This window comes from Phocoena sinus, chromosome 12 (genome assembly GCF_008692025.1).
Source record: "Phocoena sinus isolate mPhoSin1 chromosome 12, mPhoSin1.pri, whole genome shotgun sequence".
NCBI lineage: Eukaryota > Metazoa > Chordata > Mammalia > Artiodactyla > Phocoenidae > Phocoena > Phocoena sinus.
Genome location: NC_045774.1, coordinates 72,174,554 through 72,198,918, shown reverse-complemented (window position 1 = coordinate 72,198,918; position 24,365 = coordinate 72,174,554). Strand labels below are relative to the sequence as shown.

Genomic DNA, 24,365 nt, shown 5'->3' with positions numbered 1-24,365 from the left:
TGAGTCCCATACATAGAAGGAAAGTGAAAGTTCAAATTTAATATAAGGTAGTTTTAATTTGTCACATCTGTCATTTAGTTAACATTTAAGGCTTAATTTTTTTAATCTGTTAAACCACCCTTTCCTACATCTTGACTCTCCTATGTCACTGCTCGTTTTAGTAATAAAGTTTCTGGCGGCAGAATGTGAAACTTGAACACATCTCCTTGGTTAAATTATTATGGGATTGTGACTATTAAAAAAATAAGTTCTATAGTTAAAACAAATGAAATACCTTACTCTCTGTAGGATTAGGACACAGCTTTCCATTCAGTCCTTTGGGGAACAAGGAGGGATAGGAAAAATGTATACTGAGACTGATGTATTATCTAATATTTTCATTTTCAGCAAGCATGCTGTGCTTGTCCTCAGAGTTTATCCAAATAACACAGTTGGCAAAGGAAATTCTTCGAAACATTGTTGTATGATGGAAACTTATTAACCTGTGACCTCGGGCAAGTCACTTGATCTGAGGGAGTTTCAGTTTTTCCATCTGTCATAGGGTTGTTTGGGAGTGGGGGCCATGAGGTAGCAGATGTGGGTGCCTCGCCCAGAATTAGCATATTTGTAACATTCATTTACTCATCAATTTCCTGTGAGCGTCTCCCAGGTGCCTGTATGGGGGTATAACAGGGAACAGGATATTGTGTTGGCTTATCTTCTCATGCAATCCAGGGAACGGATCTCTTCATTTTCCCATGTTGCTAAACTTAACAGAATTGCCGAAAATAGGTAGACCATTTGTACTCTTTCAGGATGTTTCTGTTTCTATTCTCAGTTTTCATGTCATTAAGCATAAAATTTCAACGGAAAAAAAAAAGTTAGCTTGCCTGAATTTTATCCAAATGTTTTATTACACTTGACTGTTAACTCCAGTAGAAGGTAAATATGTACAGCAGCAGGTGTAGCTAATTACTTTGTAAACGGAAATTCAAATTAAATTTCACTTATCTCCGTCTCGACTACTGAGCAGTGTTGTGAGGCCTGGTTGACTCAGTCTTACACGCTGGTACTCCCCCCTCCCCCAGTAGAACGCACCCGCTCTGCGTTCTCTGCTTTTGCAGAATTCTTTTTGAGGTGCAGGACAGTGTGACAGTGAGATTGACTTCTGGATGGCATTTTGTAATATATAAATAGAATAAGTATTTTCCTTCCCTTTCAAAGCAGTCATGTTTGAAGATAATAGCCTTATTTTAGTAAAGTTAGTAGCATATTCTTTTCTATAAATAGTAGAATTTGATGATTTGCTGATTTTCCCGTTTATAAAATTAATACATATTTGTATAGAAAAATATATAAGGGAAAAGATCACCCATAATCTTACCACCTAAGGAACAACATTATGGTTTGTATCCTTCCATTCTCTTTCTTGCTCTTTCTCTCCCTCTCTCTCTCACAGACACACACATACATACACATATGCACGCACTTATACACTTAAATGCACACATTATTTTTGTTTTGTATTTTTAAATAATGTGGCCATACTGACTATACTTTCTATAACTACATTTTTAGTGAATTGTGTGTATTCTATGTATAGAATACTCTTAACCTGTGGCTCTCGACCTGGAGTGATTCTGTTTCTCCCCGCCCAACACCCTGACACCCTAGGGGACATTTATGTCTTGAAACGTTTTTGATCGTAACAACTGATGGAAGGGGTTCCCCTGGCACCTAGTGGGTAGAGACTGCTAAGAGCCTACAAGAATGCTGTGAAGAGCCTCCAGTGCACAAGACAGCACAGGACAGCAAAGAATTATCCTGCCCAAAGTGCCAGTAGCGCTAGTTGGGAAAACTCACACTACATCATGATTTTTAATAGCTGCATTGTATTTGGCCATTGAGTTCATACCATAATTTGTTTAACCAACCCTCTACTGTTTGACATAGTGAGTACAAATTTTTCTGTACCTCTCTAACTATGCAGGATAAAGATTCACCAGAAGAATCACTAAGTCAAAGTGTACCAAGGCCTATTGATCCACTTTGACAATAGCCTCTCGAAGGTAAAGGTTTTTCTATATTCTGCTATCAGTTTGGGGACCAGCAATGTGTAAATCCCATTTAAGACAGCAAAATCCAGTGATTCCAGAAGCACAAGTAAGTTAAACAAGGTGCTTGAACGCCTTTCTTTTTCCCCAGCCTGTGAGGCAACTCAGATATGTGGGCCCCTAATCTGGACCCCGTATCACTCTCTGTTCCTCCCAGATGTTCCTCCAGGGGTGGTGTTTTTTTGGATTTTCTTTTTTACTGAAGTATAGTTGATTTACAATATTGTGTTAGTTTCAGATGAACAGCAAATTGATTCAGATATATATTTTTTAGTTTATTTTCCATTATAGGTTATTACAAGGTATTGAATACAGTTCCCAATGTTTTTGTTTTTTTTTAAAGTTTATTTATGTTTTGGCTGCATTGGGTCTTCATTGCTGCGTGTGACCTTTCTCTAGTTGCGGCGAGCAGAGGCTACTCTTCATTGTGGTGCGTGGGCTTCTCATTGCGGTGGCTTCTCTTGTTGCGGAACATGGGCTGTAGGCACGTGGGCTTCGGTAGTTGTAGCACGCAGTCTCAGTAGTTGCGGCACACAGGCCCTAGGGCATGTGGGCTTCAGCACTTGTGGCTCGTGGGCTCTAGAGCGCAGCCCCAGTAGTTGTGTCACACGGGCTTCGTTGCTCCGTGGCATGTGGGATCTTCCCGGACCAGGGATTGAACCCATGTCCCCTGCATTGGCAGGCGGATTCTTAACCGCTGTGCCACCAGGGAAGTCCCAGGGGTGTGTTTCTTGGAATGTGTTCCTTGAAATATTTATGTGTTCCCCCTAAAGGGCTCTATGATTAAATAAGTTTGAGAAATAATGTATACTATGTTATCTTCTTGAAGTTTAATATTAACTTAGCATATTCAAGGCTTTGAGAAATTCTAAACAAATCTATTTAACTTCTCTTAACCCAGTAGTCCCAAACGTATTTGACAGGTTAGCCTTTTGTTTTCATGGACAACCACTAACATTTGGAGGAGCACATGTGTTTAATCAGATTCGTTTTGAGAAATATTTTTAACCCGTAGCTATTTATTTTGTGAGCTGTGTTTCCCATGAGCAAATAGCAAGTTTTTCTGCAGATTCTAGTATTTTTCTTTAGCTAGAGAAACCAGGAAAAGCTGGGGCCCCAAATACTCTGAAGTACTACTTTGTGGGCAGTGAGAAGCCACTGAAGCTTTAGCAAAGAAGTTGTGAGATTGGATCTGGGTTTTTAGGAGAACTAGTATAACAAGGATATGCCAGATAGATGAGGGTAAGCTTATTAGAGTAGCATCTTAGACAAGAGATAGAAGGGCCGGACCTGGAGTTGTGGCAGTAAAATTGGGAAGGCAGGGCTATGTATGTTTGTTTAAGAAATAGGAAGGAGTGGGTCTGGGAAGCTGACTGCCTGGAGGAGGAGGGAGTACGCTGTTGAATGACTTCAGGCTCTGCATATGGTTTAGACTGAATGCATACGTTTATATTTCAAGATTTTTTAATCTCAGGTCATTTATCAGCCTACTTTAAAGTAATTTGTTTTGGACAAGCTTGTTTACTTCCATTGACATTTAGACCTCATAGGCATTCATCAGAAGCAGGCCTCTCCCTCTCTCTCTCTCTCTCTCTCTCTCTCTCTCTCTCTCTCTCTCTCTCTCTCTCTCTCTCTCTCTCTCTCTCTCTGTCTCTCATGTTGCTTTGCACTTTATGGATTCTCGAAATTTATTTTCAGGTAACCTTTTCAAGAGTCCCAGTCCTTTCTGGCACTTCTGAAATCATAGGGCAGAAAGGAGTTTCAGGACATTTGCCAGTGCGTCCCCTCATGCCTCAAGGCTGTAAATGCTTCAGACAGTAAGTTGCCCTTCAGAAAAATTCAGAAGCAACCATCCACAGTAACCATCTGTATCCTGATATGGTATAAAAAGCCCTTCATTCATGTATTCTTGAGTCTTACCTTGGGATTGCTCCCGCTCCAGTGAAAGCTCTTTTCCAGGGCTGTGAAGGAGAAGAGAAACAGGAGAGCATCCTCCTTACAATCCCCTGAAAATTGCATCCATGCCACCTGGTCACGTTTTCCACTGAGAGACCCAAAGGTATACCCGGGGGACCAATATGTGAATAAATACAAAATACATGAGGAATTTATACCATTTATGTAAGGATCACAGTTATTTTTCACCCTTTAGTAGATGCCTGCAGAAAGCATGCCACTGATTAGGCTTTTTTTTTTCTTATTTTTCTTTTTAAAGCATCTCACTAAAGGAAAATTAAGATTTTTATTCAGATGACAAAGGACGCCAGTATTGATTTATATATCTCAGCAGTTTTATTCCAGTGACAGGCTGATTGGAAATAGAGGCAGAGGAGACTATCTTTTATTTGTAATTTAACAAGGCAGTTGCTATATTTTATTGCATTGTCTATGTATAATTAGAAATGTCTTAACATAGTGGTTCCACAGCTGCTTTTGGGTCCCCTTTGATAATCTGATGAAAAGTTATAGACCTTCTTCCCAGAAAAATGCCCTTACAAATTCACGTACATTTTTATATGTAATTTCATAGATGCCAGCATATGGCTTTGTTCTTCTGAGTATAGTGTTTATTTTTAACCAATATGGCTTCTTGTTAAATAAATTCCTTTTTTCATTCATCAAGTATTTTTTGCACACTTGCCTCAAGCTAGATCTGGATACAGTATGAACAAGACAGGCCAGGACTCTGGCCTCATGGAGCAGCAAACAAACATCACATTCCAGAATTACGTAACGCTATCTTAATGATAAGTGCTGGGAAGGAAAACATGCTAGTAAAAGAGAGTATTCGGGGTACTGTTTTATATAGGGTGGATTCCTATTGCTGCTAAAGTGAAATGGGAACCTTGAAGGCAAGAAATAAAACACGTCTCTGTTGGGATTTTAAATATAAAATCAGAATATTAGAATTGTAAGAGAGCATATAGTTTTCCCACCTTGTTCCACAGATGGACCTATAAGCCCTAGAGGCTGGGTCTGGTGAGAGCTGGGACGGGTTCTGTAGCCCCGGCTGGCGCCCTGAGCTGGTCTGTAAGCTTGTGCTGGCCCGTCCGCTCTTGGGAGCGTTCACCCAGCTGCAGCCCAGCCAGGCGAGGACCACAGCTCCAGCCATGTCTTGCTTCTGTTCTGATGTTTGGCTCCCAGGGCCACCTCGCGAGAGAAATTATTCGCTTCAGCGTTTTCTTAAGATTGAGATTAACATATTACTCAAGTGGAAAATGTAGAAACACATTCGATCTGATGCTACTGAAAATGATAAGAACTAATTGTGTTTGCAGAAATGTAGCAAAGGGAGCAGGGGAGCACGTAGAGCTTAGGATTTTGAATGTGCTATGGCTGTTCATCAGCAGTTCACTTAACAGATTGCAGAGCTGTGGGAAGAAATGGTCTGTTGTTCCCTTGTGAGGCTTGCTTTGATGTGCTTCTTTCTGATCGTAATTCTGTACCCTTTCTTTTCTTTGAAATGTTTCACTCCATAGTGTTTGAGTGCCTCCTGTGTGATGGCCACTAGGGGTGCAGTGATAAGCCAAGCAAACATGGTGCCTGCTCTCACAGAGTTTCTGGTCTAATGGGAAAGGGAGACATTACTAGAATAATCACCTTGGTGGCCACATATTTACAGCCTGATAGAAAGGCTATAAAGAAGAGGAAAAGGGAAACATTTCTACAACACATGTAATTACGAAAGGACTCCAGACTGGTGGGGCTGCAGTGCTTCCCTGGAAATGATGCTTGAGCTAAGAAACTGAACAGTGGGGTGTGGTAGAAACATTACAGAAGGAGAAAGAGAACAGGCAGGGTGTGGCGGTGAAGGCTGAGAGAAGCAGAGCACAGAGTTAGGAGCTGGGATTGGGGAGAATTTGGACGTGGAGGGTGAGGCAGATCAGTCCTGGGTTTCTGGTTTGTGCAACCAAATGGACTGTGGTGCCATTCACAGCAGTGACATCGGGTGTGGCACAGGGATACTGTAAGTCAAGGTAGAAGCCATGAAGACAGTAACAGTAAGAAGTCAGATAGGCCGTTGGTTATCGGGGTCAAGGACTTATTGGAGGGGTTTGAGTCAGATGAAAATGTACATGTCACTGGTCGTTGCTCTTTACTGTGCTTTATACAAGCGAATTATTAATAAAACTGTGGAGTTCTCTGAGATCCTTCAGAGATCTCTTTCTAATGAGTTCAATAGAAAATGTCAAATTATTCTCTTATCTGTAGCAAAAGTTTATCTTTAGTAAATGTGGATTTACCTGTATTTGCAAAATGTTTGTTTACATTCTGTTCTAGTGGTTTGCTAGCAAGCGTGTCAACCTTCATATATTCATTTGTTCTCCAGGGGAGAAAAAGATGCGTTAGTGAACTGGAAACATGTTCATAATGTATTTAATGTAATAGACTTTTAAAAAATGTTTCTTTTCTCCAGATTTGACCTTGAATTTGTTCTCTCAGTACCTACTTCTGAATGGAACGGCAAACGGGGATACATCTCACCAGCTCTGCTTTCTGAATTTTTGAAAAGAAGTTTAGACACGTCCAAAGTCCTCATCTGCATTTGTGGACCAATGCCATTTACAGAACAAGGAATGAAGTGAGTAGCAACGTGGTAGGAGAGAGAATCCCAGCACCGTGAAATGACGACCTCCTATAAACAGCAGTTGACGTGGCTCTCATTTCTTCCTATTCATATGAACATGCACTTCAGTAGTCTGTCACAGCATAAGAAAATAATAACAAAGTGTTTAATTTGCGTGCAGGTGAAGCGTCAGGAGGCCCGGATTATGCACAGAGTTAGACGTGAACACAAAAGTCAGACACAGCCAGCTCTTGATGGCCTCTGGTAGTGGCTGGTAGTATGGACGCTTTCACTAGATTGGTGCCAGATAGTTTGGGGGACTCAAACTATAGATTCAACCTCCTCTTCCACCAAAGCTTCATAATATATAATAATTTTTTTAAAATATAATAAGCAATGTTTATCTCATTGTAGCTTTTGATCTTCCATCATTCTCTGCAACTGGGTGAGCATTAATCGATAACACAGTGAGAGAAAGCCAAACAGCAAGACAAAAACCAGAGACTAGAACATAAATAAGGCAAGACCAAGAGTTGAACTCCACACAAAGAACAACCAGTGGTAGTGACCATCTTATTTAAAAATCACCTTGATCTTATTTAACTCTAAAATGACACTTTAAAATATTTGGTTACATATAGCCACTACTGGGTTTCTAGATGACTTTAAAATATGACTGCCTTAAATGCCCTGCATTTCCTTGTTTGGTATATGACTGAACCTAACATTTGCTAGGTAATTTTCTCTCTTGCTATTTTATTTTTAATTTTAATTATGAAAAAGACAGGCGGTATGTCCGGAAAGGTAGGTTGGGTTCAGATAGTGAGAGGCTTGCCTGCCGCACCACGTTGGCCCTCGTAACTCCTGTGCCGTCCTGTCGTTTTGTCTGAATGTGCGTGTCAGCTCTGGAATCTGCCACTTTGGGTTGGTATCCCAGCTCCACCACTTAGGGTCATGCTACAATCATCAGCTAAGTGTCCTAGGGCCAAAACCATCTAAGCTTTCGTGCACTCACCTGTCCGAGGGAATAAATGATAATATTGGTGCAATGCTTAGCACAGTGACTACAAAGAGTGAGTACGAAGTAAATGTTTATTATTTTCAGCAGCATTTTATTTATTTCTTTTTTCCACCTCCTTTTTTTTGGCCATGCCACATGGCTTGCAGGTTCTTAGTTCCCCAACCAAGGGTCGAACCCATGCTCCCTGCAGTGGAAACGTGGAGTCCTAACCACTGGACCGCCAGGGAAGTCCCCTTCAGCACTATTTTAAACAGAGCTACTTTTAAGATTTCAGTCTCCATTTACAGTATTCTCCAAGTTGAATTATACTTAAGCAGTATTTCTGCTTCTCCTGTTCAGTGGGGGAAAATTACGATAGAATGCTAGGGGATCAAGTCCTTACTTCAAAAACTGGTGAATGAAGAGGAAGGAAACCAGCATTTATTCTGCCTTTTCTGTATGAGTTATACTACTGGATAACCACATAATAGATGAGCAGAAGTTATTCTTTATAGAATTCCTCAGCTGATAAACGAATAAAGAATGATAGGAGTAGAATATCACCAACCTCGGTCCCTAATGAAACTAGTAGATCTGTACATAGATCACCAGTGGTGGTTAGCGTCCAAAAAGAGAGGCAACCCGGTATTATGTGCCTCCTGATGAAAGAGCACTATGAAGTAGTCTTGTCAGAAAGAATTGAACCTGTAACTGATGAAGCCTCTTGATCCAATTATTAAATTTGGGGAGATCAAAGGAAAAAGGAACATTATTAAAGTAAACCACAGGGATGCAGCAAAATGAGAACTGTGGGAGACTCAACACTTAAAAATCTGATTTTGTCAACAAATAAATTGAAGGACAGAGAGAGAGAGAGAGATGGAGGGGATGTTATAGATCAAAAAATACCCAAAAGAGGGGCTTTCCTGGTGGCACAGTGGGAGAGAGTCCGCCTGCCGATGCAGGGGACACAGGTTCGTGCCCCGGTCCGGGAAGGTCCCACATGCCGCGGAGCGACTGGGCCCGTGAGCCATGGCCGCTGAGCCTGCGCGTCCGGAGCCTGTGCTCCGCAACGGGAGAGGCCACAACAGTGAGAGGCTCGCGTACCGCAAAACAAAACAAAACAAAAAAACACAAACCCAAAAGACATAGAAACCAATCACAGTGAGTAGACTTTAATTGGATCTTGATTCAAACAAACTTTAAAAAATTATGGCATCTATGAGACAATTGAAAATGTGAACACTTACTAGATACAAGATGATATTAAGGAATTATTGTTAATTTTTTAGAAGTGATGATTGTGTTTTTTAGAAAACACATGCTAAATGGGGAAAATGAAACAATGCTGTGGTTACGAGGGTAAACTCTGATCTTGTTTATTTGTAAACATCTTCCCTAAGAAACATGTGCTTTTTCTTTGTTTTTCAGGTTGTTGCATGATTTGAACTTCTCCAAAGATGAGATCCACAGTTTTACAGCATAATGAAGAGCCGTCATTCAGCTGTTTTAGCTAAATTTGTGATTACTTAGGGTTTTTTAAAAGAACATTTTTGTATATAGGTTAACTAGAATCCAGGTTTTAGTTTCTTAAATGAAATCAAATGTTTCTTCACTATAGATACCTTGTTGACTTTATTTTGTACCATAACTTATTTTATTACTGATATTTGTCCTGGAAGGTCAATCGTGGCAACAAGTATATACAGGATTCTTTGTTAGGAATCACAAAGTTCCTTACCATTTAAACTGTATCCCTGTTCTACAGTAAGCTCTTGTGTTTTATGACATGATAAAGCAAATGATCATTTTGATCACATTTCTATGCTGTAAGATGTCTGCTCAGCAATACAGATTAAATTTTACATTGCACTGTCAACTCAGGAAATGATCCTTTACGTCCTTGTTCTTACTATGAAAACATGGAACGTTATAACTTAAGCGATCCAAACATTTTGTGTGTCTATGGCCTTGATACAGAGTAGAATAAAAAATATTCTTAAGTACTTTTTAATCTTTGTGGTAGAAATGTGTTTGAGTGCAACAGTATGGGTTAGTGTCTATGGGGAATTTTAAAAGCAGCAATAAAAGATTCTGGAGACACTTCACACACGCAGCTTTGGATTATATGTGTTTAGAAAGTTTAAGACAACCTTGACAACTCTTTTGATTCTTAGCCAAAACTAGAGGCATCAGGAAAGATAATGAAAGTATAGCGTCTGGTCTCATGGTCTAAAATAATCATTTGGTGCTTTGGAATAGGTTAAATTTAAATTCTTTTTGAGCCCATCTAGACCAGCTGGGCAAATGAGGGACACTCCGATCCTAAATGGTACCTTCCCTGGCTGGCTGCTTGCCCCACAGCTGGCGGTTCAGCAGGGAGCCCTCCTAAGCTCTGCTGTGTGGACATCTTATTCTCTCTCCCTGCTGCTGTGTGCAGCCTTCAAAAGCTTTCACAGATTGGGATTCTGCAAAGGGTATCAAGAAAAGCCATTGTATATACTACCAAGTGTAAAACAGACAGCTAGTGGGAAGCAGCCGCATGGCACAGGGAGATCAGCTCAGTGCTTTGTGACCACCTAGAGGGGTGGGATAGGGAGGGTGGGCGGCAGGGAGACGCAGGAGGGAAGAGATATGGGGACATATGTATAACTGATTCACGTTGTTATAAAGCAGAAACTGACACACCATTGTAAAGCAATTATACTCCAATAAAGATGTTAAAAAAAAAAGAAAAGCCATTGTGAGCTTTTCATGAGGAAACTGTGTTGGATGCATAGGTGGCTATGCGTAAGCTAACTTAGATTTTACAGCCATATTCAGGATGGCAGCATTGCTTTTGCTTTTACAGAAATCGTTTACAAACGATTTGGTAAATAGCTAAGTCTTCACTGAATGAATGGTGTACTCAGGAGGAACACAATATTAACATTCCTCAAATTACAAACCCCCAGCCCAGGAAGCTCCCCAGGTGCAAGTGGCTGGATCAACACTTTCTTCTTTCCCTGCGTCTCCCTCCTCCATGCATCGTCATTCACTCAGGCCGGAGGTGGCCATGCTCCCTGTGGCTAAGAGGAACATTTTCTACCTCTGCCTTCCTGCCACCTCTTTTTTTCTCCCCTAAGATCATGAACTTTCCAGGCACACCTTTTTTTGTAGTTTATTAGTAATATATCTGTTAATTCTACCTTAGCTCTCTCATCTTTTCTACCCTCCTTTTTCCTCTCTCCTCCAAACCCTTTTCTAATTACCTACAGGTTACTCCCTGTTTGTTTCTCTTCCTCAGTCTTCTTACTGTATTTTAAAGCAAAAGAAAACCCATGAGCATCTTCTGAACGTATATGTTAATAATTCCCAAATTGGCATCTTTGAGAATCAGCTGAGCTTCAGTTTTCAATATCCAGTTACCACCTGGGTGTTCCACAAGCCCCTCAAATTCAATGGATCCCAAACTAAGCTTTTGCCGTGACCATCTTGTAACCAAACCGGGTTAATGTTTGGCTGACGCTCAGCAAGCCGAAACGCTGAGACGCCACGGATTGCAGCAAAGAGAGGGTTTATTTAAAAGGTAGCCGGGTGAGAAGACGGGAAAACAAGTCTCAGATCCGCCAAAGGGCTCAGGGGAATTACGGGATAATGAACGAAGAAGCAGGGCCGTCTGAGGCGTGGGGAGCGTGGGGAAAGGTGACCGGGAAAAGGTGGGGGGTGATTGTTGTTCTGCGCAGGCGTAACGAGGCTACAGGCTTCTTTCTGCACGTTCAAGAGTGGAGGCGCTTAGCACGAGCTGAGGGTGGAGTTTTCCACCCTCTGGCGTCAGAAGGTCCCTGCGTGGCCACTCATGTGTGCCCGTTTGGAGGGTCGGTGGTCCTATCCAGTGTTAACCAGCTGAGCTCCTACTAGACACAGCTGACTCCAAGTTCCTGGAAAATAACTCGGGCAGATACATACCTTATTGTTTAGGCTTCATGCCGCTTGGAGGACATGCAAAACCACCTTGATTAGTGAAGGCAGCTGAAGTGGATTTAAGCAAACCCATGGTTTCAGTCTCTCCCAGGTCTATTCCTCCTCTTGAATTCTCTGATTTACTGGTGCTACCTTCCACCTAGCCAACCCTTCTAGAACTTTTCGGGATCAGTGTCTCCCTCTCCAATCTGATTCCTCCATACCAGCTAGCCCTGCCCTGTGGTCCCTCAATCACCTCAGTACAATAGCCCGACAACTGGTCTTCCTATTGCAGGTTTTTTTTTTTATTCCTATCGCAGTCTTGACCTCACTGAAATCCATTCTCCATTCCAGTGTTGCTAGAGGGCCTTAGAAACTCCCCTAAATAGAGCCTCAGTCTCCCATTTAATACAGCCGTATACTGAGGAGCGCAGAAGGGAGTATGGATTGTAACTATTATTCTTGAGCGAAGAGCTCCAAGGCTCCTACATCCTGTATTCGCAATAAGAAAATTGGAATTATACTCAAAGTCACTTTTCCTTGAGAATTCTGCTTGCTTACTTCCTTTTTAAAAATGTGTTTATGTGTCAGTTTTGTATCAGTTTTCTATTTCCGCAAGGACAAATTACTGTGAACTTCGAGGCTTAAAACACCCATTTATTCCATAGCTCAGGGGTCTGGGCCCAATGGGGCTCAGCTGGGTCCTCTGCTGAAGACCTCCTAAGGCTGAAATCCGGTTGTCAGCTAGGCTGGACTCTTCTCGGGAGGTGCTGGAGAATGTTTAGCTTCCAGGCTCCTTCAGGTTGTTCGTAGAATTCAGTTCCTTGAGGTTGGAGTTCCCCATTTCCTTGCTAGCAGTCAGCTGGGGGCCAGTCTTTGCTTGTATAGCTGCCCATGTCCCTTCTCACGCTATCTGTGTGGCTCCCCCCAGCACTGGTAGATCCTGCGCGTCTCACGCTTTAGATCTCTCTGCATTTCCCTTCTGCTACAGTCTTTCTTCCCCCTGCTGGAGAAAGTTCACTGCTTTTAGGGGCTCATGCAATTAGACGGGGCCCGCCCAGGACTACCTGGATAATCTCCTGATCTTAAAACCTGTAGTGTTACAGCTGCAGAGTCCGTTTTGCCATTTAATATAGCATATTCAATGTCTGCAGGCACTAGGGTGTCGACGTCTTTGGGCGACCATTCTGCCTACCACAGTCTGAAGAGGACAGAGAAACTTGTCCAAGGTAAGATAATTGTATTTTGTCTAGAGCTCGCTATGGGCCCTCGATTTTCACCTTAATGTGATGGAGGAGTGAGAGATGCTTTCCACGCCAGAATACTTAACTCCATTATGCTGGCGAAGGCTTGACTCCAGCTTCCTCTGTGGCCTACCTTCTCTGCCACATAAACTTGTCCTAAACTAGTTTGGGGCTGTGTCTGTTGATAGCTGCAGACTCCCACCTTTGGGCAGATGACCCAGTCTTTGTTTGGTCTACGATATTTAGAATGGCGGCTAATTGGTTAAAAAGGAAAAGTGAAACCTCAGCCAGCCCCAGTCTCTTGCTGTCTTTCTGCTTTGGTTTTTTTTGGGTTTTTTTGTGTGTGTTTTTAATTGAAGTTATAGTTGATTCAGTGTTCAAGTATATTGAAGTATAGTTGATTCAGTAACAGTGTTGTGTTAATTTCTGCTGTCCAGACGAGTGATTCATTTATATATACATTCCTTTTCATATTCTTTTCCATTATGGTTTATCCCAGGATATTGAATATAGTTCCCTGTGCTCTACAGTAGGACCTTGTTGTTTATCCATTTTATATATACTAGCTTGCGTCTGCTAATCCCAAACTCCCAATTCATCCCTCCCACACCCTCCCTCCCCTTTGGCAATCCCAAGTCTGTTCTCTCTGTCTGCCAGAATGCCAGAGTCACCTATCTGAAATACAAAAAACATATTTTCTTTCCTGGTTAAAGTTCTCTTCTGCTTCCGGGTCCGCACTCATGGAATGGAGGCTCCATCTTGGGGGGCAGCACACTGAGCTCGGGGCCCTGGAAATGAGGCACTGGTTCCACACCCGGAGAGCAAGCCGAGGGGACATCGGGCCACTGCCCCCAGCCCTCCAGCAAGTGCTCAGCTCTTAGGAAGGGTGTCATCCCAAGAGAAGCTTCTATTGTCTGCAGAACATTCATGCCCAGGTCTTTCTGTGGACGTATTTTTTCATTTCTCTTGGATAGATACCTGCAAATGAAATTGCTGAGTCATGTGGTAACTGTACATTTAATTTTTTTTTAAACCCTATTTTATTCTGTGTATATTTCTAGATCTAATGCTGAGACATATACTAGTTAGATACATGTACATGCTTTTGAATGTACAGTTTCAAACTTTTAAGAAAATACCAGGTTGTTTTTTTTTTTGCCAAATTGGTTGTACCATTTTACACTCCTACCAGCAAGCACTGTATCAGAATTTCAACCTTCCACATCGTCAACAACCTTGAATTATTAATCTTCTGAAAGTTAGTGTGTAGTGGTATCTTATTGTGATTTTAATTTGCATTTGTCTGATGTCTGTTGACGTTGAACTTGTTATCATGTGCTTATTGGCCACTGGTATATTGTCTTTTGTAGGGTTTTAATCTTTTGCCCTTTTTTTCTTTTTAATGTCGGTTCATTGGTTTGTTTATTTATTTATTTTTGACTGTGTTGGGTCTTCGTTTCTGTGCGAGGGCTTTCTCCAGTTGGGGCAAGCGGGGGGCCACTCTTCATCGCGGTGCGCGGGCCTCTCGCTATCGTGGCCTCTCTTGTTGCGGAGCACAGGCTCCAGGCGCGCAGGCTCAGTAGTTGTGGCTCACGGGCCTAGTTGCTCCGCGGCATGTGAGATCTTCCCAGACCAGGGCTCGAACCCGTGTCCCTTGCATCGGCAGGCAGATTCTCAACCACTGCGCCACCAGGGAAGCCCTTGCCCATTTTTAATTGGATTGTTTTTCTTATTGTTATTAAATTGGAAGCATTCTTTATACATCTAGATACAAGTCCTTTTTCAGATATGTTTCACGAATATTTTCTTCCATTGTGTGACAGCAAATCATATGGAGTGCTTAGGGCAAGAATAAGCTTGGGTCTAAATCAATTTAAGAGTGTAAACTAAATAACAGTGCAGAAGGCAACTGTGAAGTTGATAAATGAATGACTAACATTCTAGGAAGAGAACTCTGGTGATAGCGTGGGGAGAACATTCTGGAAGGGACAGGCCTGAGAGACGGGCAGCTAATGACAAATAGGGCCATGATGAGACATCTTTAATGCCGGTACAATGGCAAACACGTTAAATAATGCAAATCATCACTGTAGCCGTGGAGGCAGATACAAACCACACAGGCTTTGTGTAAGCTTGGCTCTTTGGGAGGAACAACCATTTCCATGTTACAGTACATTTTGTCCATATGTCTCTTAGCAACCGGACACTTGGAGGTAAATCTGAAAATGATGCTGGCAACTCTCTTCCTCGAATTTGAAGAGCTTATGTTCTGACTCAGGATTTTCTAATTAGCCATCATCTCAACCCGTGGATCAGAATAGTGAGGGAAGTGTTTTTATTGTAGTGTTTGCTGAGGTGGCCTGTGTTGACTTCATTACAGTTCTTGTTTCCTCTCATTTCGAACATGCTAAGAAACGCAGTTATTTGTGTTCGGTACAAATAACTGGCTTGTAGACATGTCTAAGGGAGAAGCTACTGAAATTCTTAGTAAAATACATTCAGGTGTTTGTTATGCTGAGGATTTCTCACTTTCTGAGCAAGTTAATATTTTACTAATATAAGAATTGTCACAAGGCAAGTCTCAGGATAGCCACATTCTTGAACAGTTTAGAGAAAAAAGATCCCAGAAATCATTATACATCTAGATTTTCCTCATTGCCTTTCACATACTGTCTGGTGTATTTTAATATATATACTTTCATATTTTAAAATCTTGAATTAATTGTTCTAAACCTTCAGTGAGATGGGAGTTCTTTGCAGTAAACCATTGGAAGGAGGGGCATTCTCCCTCACCCAGTTAGGAAGTGGCAAAGGCAACCAAATACAGGGTTCCCGGTACTTACTGGGGTTTCAGGAAAAGCACAATGCTGGTCAGATTAGAAAGTGACACGTGAAGATACCACCTGCTCACTCAGTAATGAAGCCACGGAGCTCGGCCCCTTTGTGCTGGACCAGCTGTGGAAAAACTGCCGTTTCCCTGGCACCCCACCATCCCAGCTTGGGCACAGAGGAAGGCCTTACCTGTGTGTGCTGCACAGGTGTTCTGTGAGATGGAGGACCGTGTTCTTGTGGTAGCTGTTTTCACCCCTAAACACTCTCCATTTTGTCCTCTTGGTCATGAAATCTTAAACAACAATAGCTAATATTTATATAGTTGACAAACCAATTCCAACAGTGCTGCTGGGGTTGCTGGTAAACCGTTTAACAACCAGCTCTTAGAAAAATAAATACATAAAGCCCTGATTTGTAGAATTTGTCCATTTTTGTGGTTTAAGTCCTTTTGCTGCTGTTACCGACCAGGATTCTCAGCCTCCTTAATCAGTAGAAACTGATAAGAGGCCAGACGAGAAATTCAGGCAAAGCTTTACTGGGGTTGCTGCTGCAGCAGCGGGGAGCGAGAACAAGCCACAGTTTCGCTGGCTTGAGCCCCGAGGCAGGGGCTGAGCTGCTTCCTTCTATGGGGCGAGGGTAGGGCTGTGTCCAGGGGTCTGGCTGGAGGAGCGGCTTAGATGCTTTACCCACTTCTTTGGTGGTGCTGTGTGCAGGGGGCATGCGCAGTGTCCTGCTTTTGTTCCTGGCTCTTCAGAAGTGGCAGTTGATTTTTTTTTGGTCTTTTGGTATCTTGTCCATAATGTGCCTCAACCGCACATGCACACAGTTGTTTTTAGTCCCTTAGAGTTTCTTTGTATTTTGTTGCTTGGGGCGATGTTTGCCCAGCTGCAAGCACTGCAGCAGCCTGTCTCACTATGGCCAATGTCAACGTGAGGTGACTGAATGTGGAGCTGGGAAGGGATGGGCACTGTTGGCTCTGTCCCGTGGGTAACCATCTCAGGTTACGGGGCAGGTAGGGTGCAAGAACTTCTGACGTGCTTTCGCTTAGCATCCTCAGACAAACTCAACGAGGAAGGTATTAAATACTCTGTTTTCTGGATGAGGCTTAAAGAAGCTAAGTGATGGGTCAGAAAGTGGTAGAACCGGGACTGGAATGCAGTTGGTTTGATTAAGTTGCCCAAAGTCACACGCTGGTGGGAGCTGTCGTATGGCCTCAGAACCAGGGGTGCCAATAGGGTGTGCTCGCTTCTCCCCAGAGAGCCCTCTGAATTTTGTTTTCTATTCCGTGACATTAGAAAGCTCCACGTTATGGTCATGTCTAGACATTGCCAGAAGCACCCTTATTTCATCTACCCTGGTTTAAAAATTACTCCTAGGTAAGACAGGAAAACAAGGGCTGACCTGGGTGGGGCAGAAGACTGAGTGTGGAAAAGGCTCTGTCCCCGATTCGCTAGGTGGCTTTGGGAAATCGACTACCTGTCTTGGTGCCCTGTTTTTCTTGTACATACAGTGGGGATGATAGGTGCCTGAAGCAGAGAATATACTTAATACATATTAGCCACTAATACGATCTCTAAATGTTCTGGGTTGGGTTTTTTTTTTTTTTTTGCGGTACGCGGTCCTCTCACTGTTGTGGCTTCTCCCGTTGCGGAGCACAGGCTCTGGACGCACAGGCTCAGCGGCCATGGCTCACGGGCCCAGCTGCTCCGCGGCATGTGGGATCCTCCCGGACCGGGGCACGAACCCGTGTCCCCTGCATCGGCAGGCGGACTCTCAACCACTGCGCCACCAGGGAAGCCCTGTTCTGGGTTTTTATATATTTGATGGAACGAAGGACCTGAGGTTTTTGGAGGAAAGATCACAAGTTCTTTGTAAGTCCAAAAACATAGGGAGTAATTAACGGGCAATTTATGAACCATTTCTATTTCTCACACCAGCTTTGTGTTACGAATTCTTATAAACACATTTCAGAGTTTTGACCAATATGAGGATTGATATATATAGGTGAGTAATAAAGTAATTTGATGCCAGTCCTTCCATATCTTTTTAATAAAAATCAAATATTTCAGACGTATAAAAATGTGGAGAGAAACTGTCAGGAACAGGCAAGTATTGCCCACCTAACCTGAGGAGCAAAGCACTTACATATTGATGAAGACTCCTGGGGACCCTTCCATGATGCCATTTTCCTCGAGATCACTCCCAGGGTTACCATTATCCTGCATTTTGTGTTTATCTTTCCCTTGCATGTTTCTTATACTTTATCCTGTGTATGTGGTCCTAAGCAATATCCCCGTGCAAAATACAGAATTGTCTTTTATGTTTTTAAACTTTATATGAATGATATTGTATATGGTCTCCTGCTCCTTGCTTTGTTTTAATGGCATGGTTTGAGGGATAAATCCATGTTAAAACACGTAGCACTAGTTCCTTCGTTTTAACTGTGGTATAGTATTCCATTATTATATTAATATATAACATTAAAAATTTAATTCTCCTATTGATGGACATTGAAATTATTTCCACTTTTGAAACCATCTCCAAATGGTTAATATTCTTGTACATGTCTCCTTGTGCATATATGTGAGAATTTTCTCTGGAATTTATACCTACAAGTAGAATTTTTAGGTCACAGATGTGTGCGCCTTCCATTTTACTAGAGAAAAAAACCCCCTATTTTCAAAATTGGTTGTTTCAGTTTCCTCATTCACTACCAGTGTATTAGATTTCTCATACATTCACATCCTTAAAATGCTTTTTATTGTTTGACTTTAGAAATATTCCAGATCTAATGGATACGGAGTGGTCTCAGTGCATCCCCTGATGTGTTGGGCATTTACATGTTTTCTCTTAGATCTTTCCTTTCTCCTATCCTGGAGGGAGCCCATCTCTAAAAGGACAGTTCCCAGCGTCCCTTGCCTGCTAGCTTCCATTTTCATTCAGGTAACGTGAAGCACTGGTGGAAGGTTAAACGGGAGAAGCCAAGGTCTTTTTCCCCATCCACTCTGCCTCCAATGGGGTCTCCATGGCCCCAGCTCACCTTGGCCAGCCCCTGCCATGGCTCTGACTCAGCTGGATGGACCCTTCTCCACTCAGGGCCTGCTGGGCAGCCCCAGGTTCTGGATTTTGAAAACACCATGTCTTCTCTTTCCTTTCCAGTCTAGGGGTTCCTGCAGTTATGTCTCTTGGTTGCCTCGCCTTTTGGGTTTCCAAAGTCTCTGAATTAAATTTCCTCTGAATTGAAAGACTGGGTGTGAATGTTGCTTTCCAGTCTGAACCCAGCTGATACATCTAACCCAAGTGGGACTGAGCTTTTCTTTTTCTTTCTTCTTCCTTCCATTCCTCTTTCCCTGTCTTCCTTTTTCTTCTGCCATTTAGATCGTCTCAGCTGTAAATTAATTGCACGTGTCTTTGTGTATTTTTCTATAGGGTTTTTTTTCTTACTGATTTATAAGAATTCCTATAAAATTCTCAATGTATATGAGTTGCAAATGTTGTATCCTAGTCTGTGGCTTGTTTTTTCACTTTTTAAGTGTTGAATTTTAATGCTCAGGAATGTCTCTTTTAAGTGTAATCAGATGTATCAATCTTTCCCTCTGTGGCTTGTGATTTTAACATCATTTAAGAATCCTTTCCTACCCAGGAGTTAAAAAGACATACTACTGTTTTTTGTTTCGCACTTTCTAACTTTTGCTTTTCACATTTCACATTCACATCTTTGTTTTTCATGTGTCAGGTATTTAGTTCACCTGAAATTCATGTTCATATATGGTGTGGTGTACAGGTCTGATTATTTATTTCTTTCATATGGGTAACCAGTTATCCTAGAATCAGCAGCGTGTTACAGCTACCTCGTACCAGCTCATGAAAGTTCATTGTTAATTCACAGGCATCGTGTTAGCTGGTTGTTAAACACATTGCTAGCTCATATGGGCCACGGCAGGAATTTTTATACCACAGTTATGGGCAAATGCTACAAATCAACTCCCTCTGCAACCCCTGGGGAACCATACTAGAATGCCCACTGCACAGAACTCTCTATCAAGAACCTTGTTGTACAGTGCAGTTTTTCAAATTGAAGGTTACAACTCTGTAGCGCTTATGGAATCGACTGTATGGGTTGCAACAATTTTGTGTGTGTGTGTTTTAAATAAAACAGGGCTGAATAGAAAAATACCAGGATGCACTGCACATAGTAATTGTAACTATTTTCCTCGAATCTTCTGTTTTCGTTTTATGTATATATTTACCTACATACACATGACTGTATGGTTTGAGTTGCAGTGTTAAATGCATTTCTCACTGTGGGTAATTGGTAAAACAAAATGTGAAAAACACTGGACTATTCTGTCCTTTCCTTTCGGATTTCCAAAGACACTTCTGTCACGTGTCAGGTTTTCATCTATGCATATGTCAATGCCTGAGTTTCCCATCTGTTCGTAGGTTTCTTTGTCCCTTCCCTGTACCATGTTGCTTCATTCTTCAAGCTTTAGGAAGACCTTCATAGTTGCCAGGATGAGGGTCCTCACCCACCTTGAAGTTCTTCAGAATTGTCATGTCTGTTCTTGGTTCTTTGCTCTTCTACATAAATTTTAAGACAAAGTTGTCAAAGTCCATGAACAATACTGTTGGGATTATAACTGAAGCTTTATAGCTTATTTGAGGGAGATTAACAACCTTATCATTTTCACCGTTACCCTTGAATGGGGATATATCTCCACTTACATAGAACTTCTTTAATGTCTTTCAATAAATGTTTATAATTTCCTTCATAAAGATATGCACATTGTCATTAGATTTACTTCTAGTACCTTACATTTTGTTGCTATTCAATATGCTTTAAAACTGTATGCATATGTATATTTTTGTGTGTAGGAATGCAACCTGTTTATATATATTTGTCTTATTCTGACCTCAATTTGTAATTCTAATAATTGGTCTGTTTTTCTCTTGAGTTTTCTCAAATTTGAGTTAGATAATGAATACTAGCTGTGAATGATTGTTTTATTTCTTCCTTTGAGATAATTTTTAAGTTATTTAAAACTAATGTTTCACCATTAAATAGGATATTTGCTATAGTTTTACAAATTTTACCAGGTTAAGGAAGTGCCTTTTTATTCCTAGTTTGCACAACACTTTTGTTTTGTTGTTTTTTTTAACTTATTGAATTATAGTTGATTTACAGTGTTGTGTTAATTCCTGCTGTACAGCAAAGTGATTCAGTTATATATATGTGTGTGTGTGTATATATGTACATTCTTTTTCATATTCTTTTCCATTGTAGTTTATCACAGGATATTGAATATAGTTCCCTGTGCTCTACAGTAGGACCTTGTTGTTTATCCATTCTATATATAATAGTTTGCATCTGCTAATCCCAAACTCCCAATCCATCCCTCCCCCAACCCCCTCCCCCTTGGCAACCACAAGTCTGTTCTCTATGTCTGTGAGTCTGCTTCTGTTTCATGGATAAGTTCATTTGTGTCATATTTTAGATTCCACATATCAGTGATAGCATATGGTATTTGTCTTCCTTTTTTTGACTTACTTCACTTAGTATGATAATCTCTAGTCGTATCCATGTTGCTGCAAATGGCATTTCATTCTTTTTTATGGCTGAATAGTATTCCATTATGTGTGTGTGTGTGTGTGTGTGTGTGTGTGTGTGTGTGTGTATCACATCTTCTTTATCCATTCATCTCTTGATGGACACAGGTTGTTTCCATGTCTTGGCTATTGTAAATTGTGCTGCAATGAACACTGGGATGTGTATATCTTTTTGGATTACAGTTTTCTCCAAATATATGTGCATGGCATTTGTTTTTAATTTTCTTTAATTGAAGTATAGTTGCTGTACAATATTATATAAGTTACAGGTATACAATATAGTGATTCACAACTTTTAAAGGTTATACTCCATTCATAGTTATTATATAATATTGGCTATATTCCCTGTGTTGTACAATATATCCTTGTAACTTATTTTATACCTAATAGTTTGTACCTTTTAATCCTCTACCTCTCTCTTGCCCCTCCCCGCTTCCCTCTCCCCACTGGTAACCACTAGTTTGTTCTCTATATCTGTGAATCTGTGTTTTTAATTTTTAATGGTGTTAATTTTATCAAATGTTTTTCTTATTCTATTTTCTATATTAAGTATGATTTTTTGTTGTGTTAAAATTTTTATTAAGTTGAGGAAATTTCCTTCTAATTTTGCAAACAAATATGCTATGTTTTTTGTTTGTTTTTTTTTTTTTGCGGTACGAGGGCCTCTCACTGTTGTTGCCTCTCCCGTTGCGGAGCACAGGCTCCGGACGCGCAGGCTCAGCGGCCATGGCTCACGGGCCCAGCTGCTCCACGGCATGTGGGATCTTCCCAGACTGGGGCACGAACCCGTGTCCCCTGCATCGGCAGGCGGACTCTCAACCACTGCGCCACCAGGGAAGCCCTGCTATGTTTTTTAAATCATAACTTAAAAAAAAAGTTTTTCTCCATCTACTGAGATGATTTTGTTTTTCAGTTTTATTCAGCTAATGTGATAATAGATAAAATATAGATTTAAAAAACAATAGGTTTTTCTAAACTTAACTCATATTCTTGGGATAAAACCAGTTACGCATTTGAGTCATAATTTTTGTTGTTTTCTAATCACTGAATCTTCTTTGCTAATATTTTATTAAGGAGGTTTTTATCAGTGTTTATGAGATTAGTGTTGTTATTTTCATTCTTTAAATCATTCTAACCTGGTTTTGATATCGGAGTAATACTGGTCATGTAACGTGTGTTTTGGGGTGGGCAATTCTTCCTCTTTTTCTATTTTATGGTAAAATTCCTACATGACAGGGATCTGTTCCTTCACTTGTTGGTAGAACTCATTTGTAAAACTGTTTCATCACTTTGCCCCTGATCCCATGGGCAGATTTTTATATTCTTGATCGTCTTTCATATTTTAAAGTCTATTTGGAGGTGTCTTAGTCCGTTTGAGTTGCTGTAACAAAATGCCACAGACTGGGTAGCTTATAAACAACAGAAATTTATTTCCCACAGTCTTGGGGACTGAAAAGCCCAAGATCAAGGTGCCAGCATGGCACTGTTCTGGTGAAAGGCCTCTTCCTGCTTCATAGCTGGCACTTTCTTTCCACGTCATCACATAGTGCCAGGGGCTAGAGATCTTTCTTTTATAGGGCACTAATGTTATTCATGAGGGCTCCACTCCCATGGCTTAAGCATCCCCCAAAGTCCCCACCTACTAATACCATCACCTTTAGGGGTTAGGATTTCAATATATGCGTTTGAGGGGACATAAACATTTAGACTACAGGGATTCTGTGCTTTTTTTCCCCTTTGAGTCAGTTTTGCTAACATATTCATCTAGAAAATGGTTTGTTTTATCTAACTTTTCTAATTCACTGGGAAAAAATTGTTCATAGTATTTTCTTGTTTGGGGTATTGAATATGCATTTGTAGTTAAAGGCATTTTCTTCATTCCTGTTATTTGCTAGTTATCTCTCTCATCAATCTTTTCAAAGCCTTAGCTATTTTATTAGTGTTTTTAAATAATGAATTTCTGGTTTTATCCATCCTCCCAAATGTATTTTTGTTGTCAGTCTCATGGCTTTGCTCTTCCTTTCTTCATGTATTAACTGTGGCTGCTTTACCATGACTCCTTTTCTTCCTGGGACTAGACAGTGGAGTTTAATTGGAGGAAGAAGAAAATGTACTATTCTTGAAATGAAATTAAGCCGAGAAAAATTGAGGCTGGCATTTCTTCTGAGAAGTGCTAGACTCAAGTTGTTCTTTACAGGAAAAGTTTTGAAACCCTTCTTTTCAGCTATTTGGAAAGCCCTGGAAGGTATGTTCTAGGGAAACATTTTCAGAGGACGTTAGTGCTCTTTTTATTGCATAACAAATTTCTATGCAATCTTAGAGGCAAACTGAAAAGGATCACTATTTTCTTTCTTGTTGTGATTCATTGCAAAGCTCATAAATGATACGTTACAGCATGATAGGAAAGGGAGGAGAATATAAGAAAGCGATGACTATCTATATAATTTATTTCTAAGTCAGAGTTCCCAGGCTAAGCTCTGGCATTTTGCCTTGCTGATGCATGCCTTCTGACACGGAACCAAGGCCCACACAAACGGCAGGAGTTTCCCTATACTCCCAGCATCTGCAAGCACCCAAGTGATACGCAATTGTTAGGAAGTTTGTTCGTCTAGATCATTATTATCACCCACCCATCTTGTCCCTTTGTTAACTCAGAATTTCTTATGTCCTCTGAGCCCACTTTGGACGGACACTTCCATCTCTCAATATAACAGAATTTTTTTTTAATCCAGACACTCCTAATTTAGTGGGTACAAATAAGTAAACAAACAACTGTGCGTTACAATAAATGCTGCATTAGAAATGTGCAAAGGGTACCACGAGAGCTAGAGACAGAATCCTTCCCTAGTCTTAAGGAATCATAACAGGTTTCCTGGAGGAAGGCTGGTAGAATCCCTTTCAGAATGGGCATGGAGGGGTAAGAACAGTTGAGGCCAGAGGGATGAAGGAATTGGTGGACCGTATAAAGGCAGTGAGGCCAGGCCACAGAGGAGCCAGTGTCGCATCTGCTGAAACGCTCCAGGAATAAGAAAGGAGGGAGGAGTGGAGGAGGGAGTGGTGGAGCCTCCCTTTCTTATTGG

The 24,365-nt window shown here is 41.2% G+C and overlaps 1 protein-coding gene across 2 annotated transcripts in view; it reads left to right on the top strand.

The window, feature by feature from the left end:
* The window catches only part of LOC116763429 (cytochrome b5 reductase 4), an 85,272-nt gene extending 75,494 nt beyond the window's left edge, over positions 1-9,778 (top strand). Inside the window, exons 15-16 of one of the 2 annotated variants that reach the window (XM_032651139.1) lie at positions 6,511-6,675; positions 9,092-9,778. In XM_032651139.1, coding sequence (XP_032507030.1) covers positions 6,511-6,675; positions 9,092-9,146 — 220 coding nt within the window. In that variant the 3' untranslated portion in view covers positions 9,147-9,778. Of the gene's footprint in view, positions 1-6,510; positions 6,676-9,091 lie in introns of those variants that run through there. The other variant, XM_032651140.1, reaches the window with a different exon arrangement.
* The last annotated feature ends 14,587 nt before the right edge of the window (positions 9,779-24,365 follow it).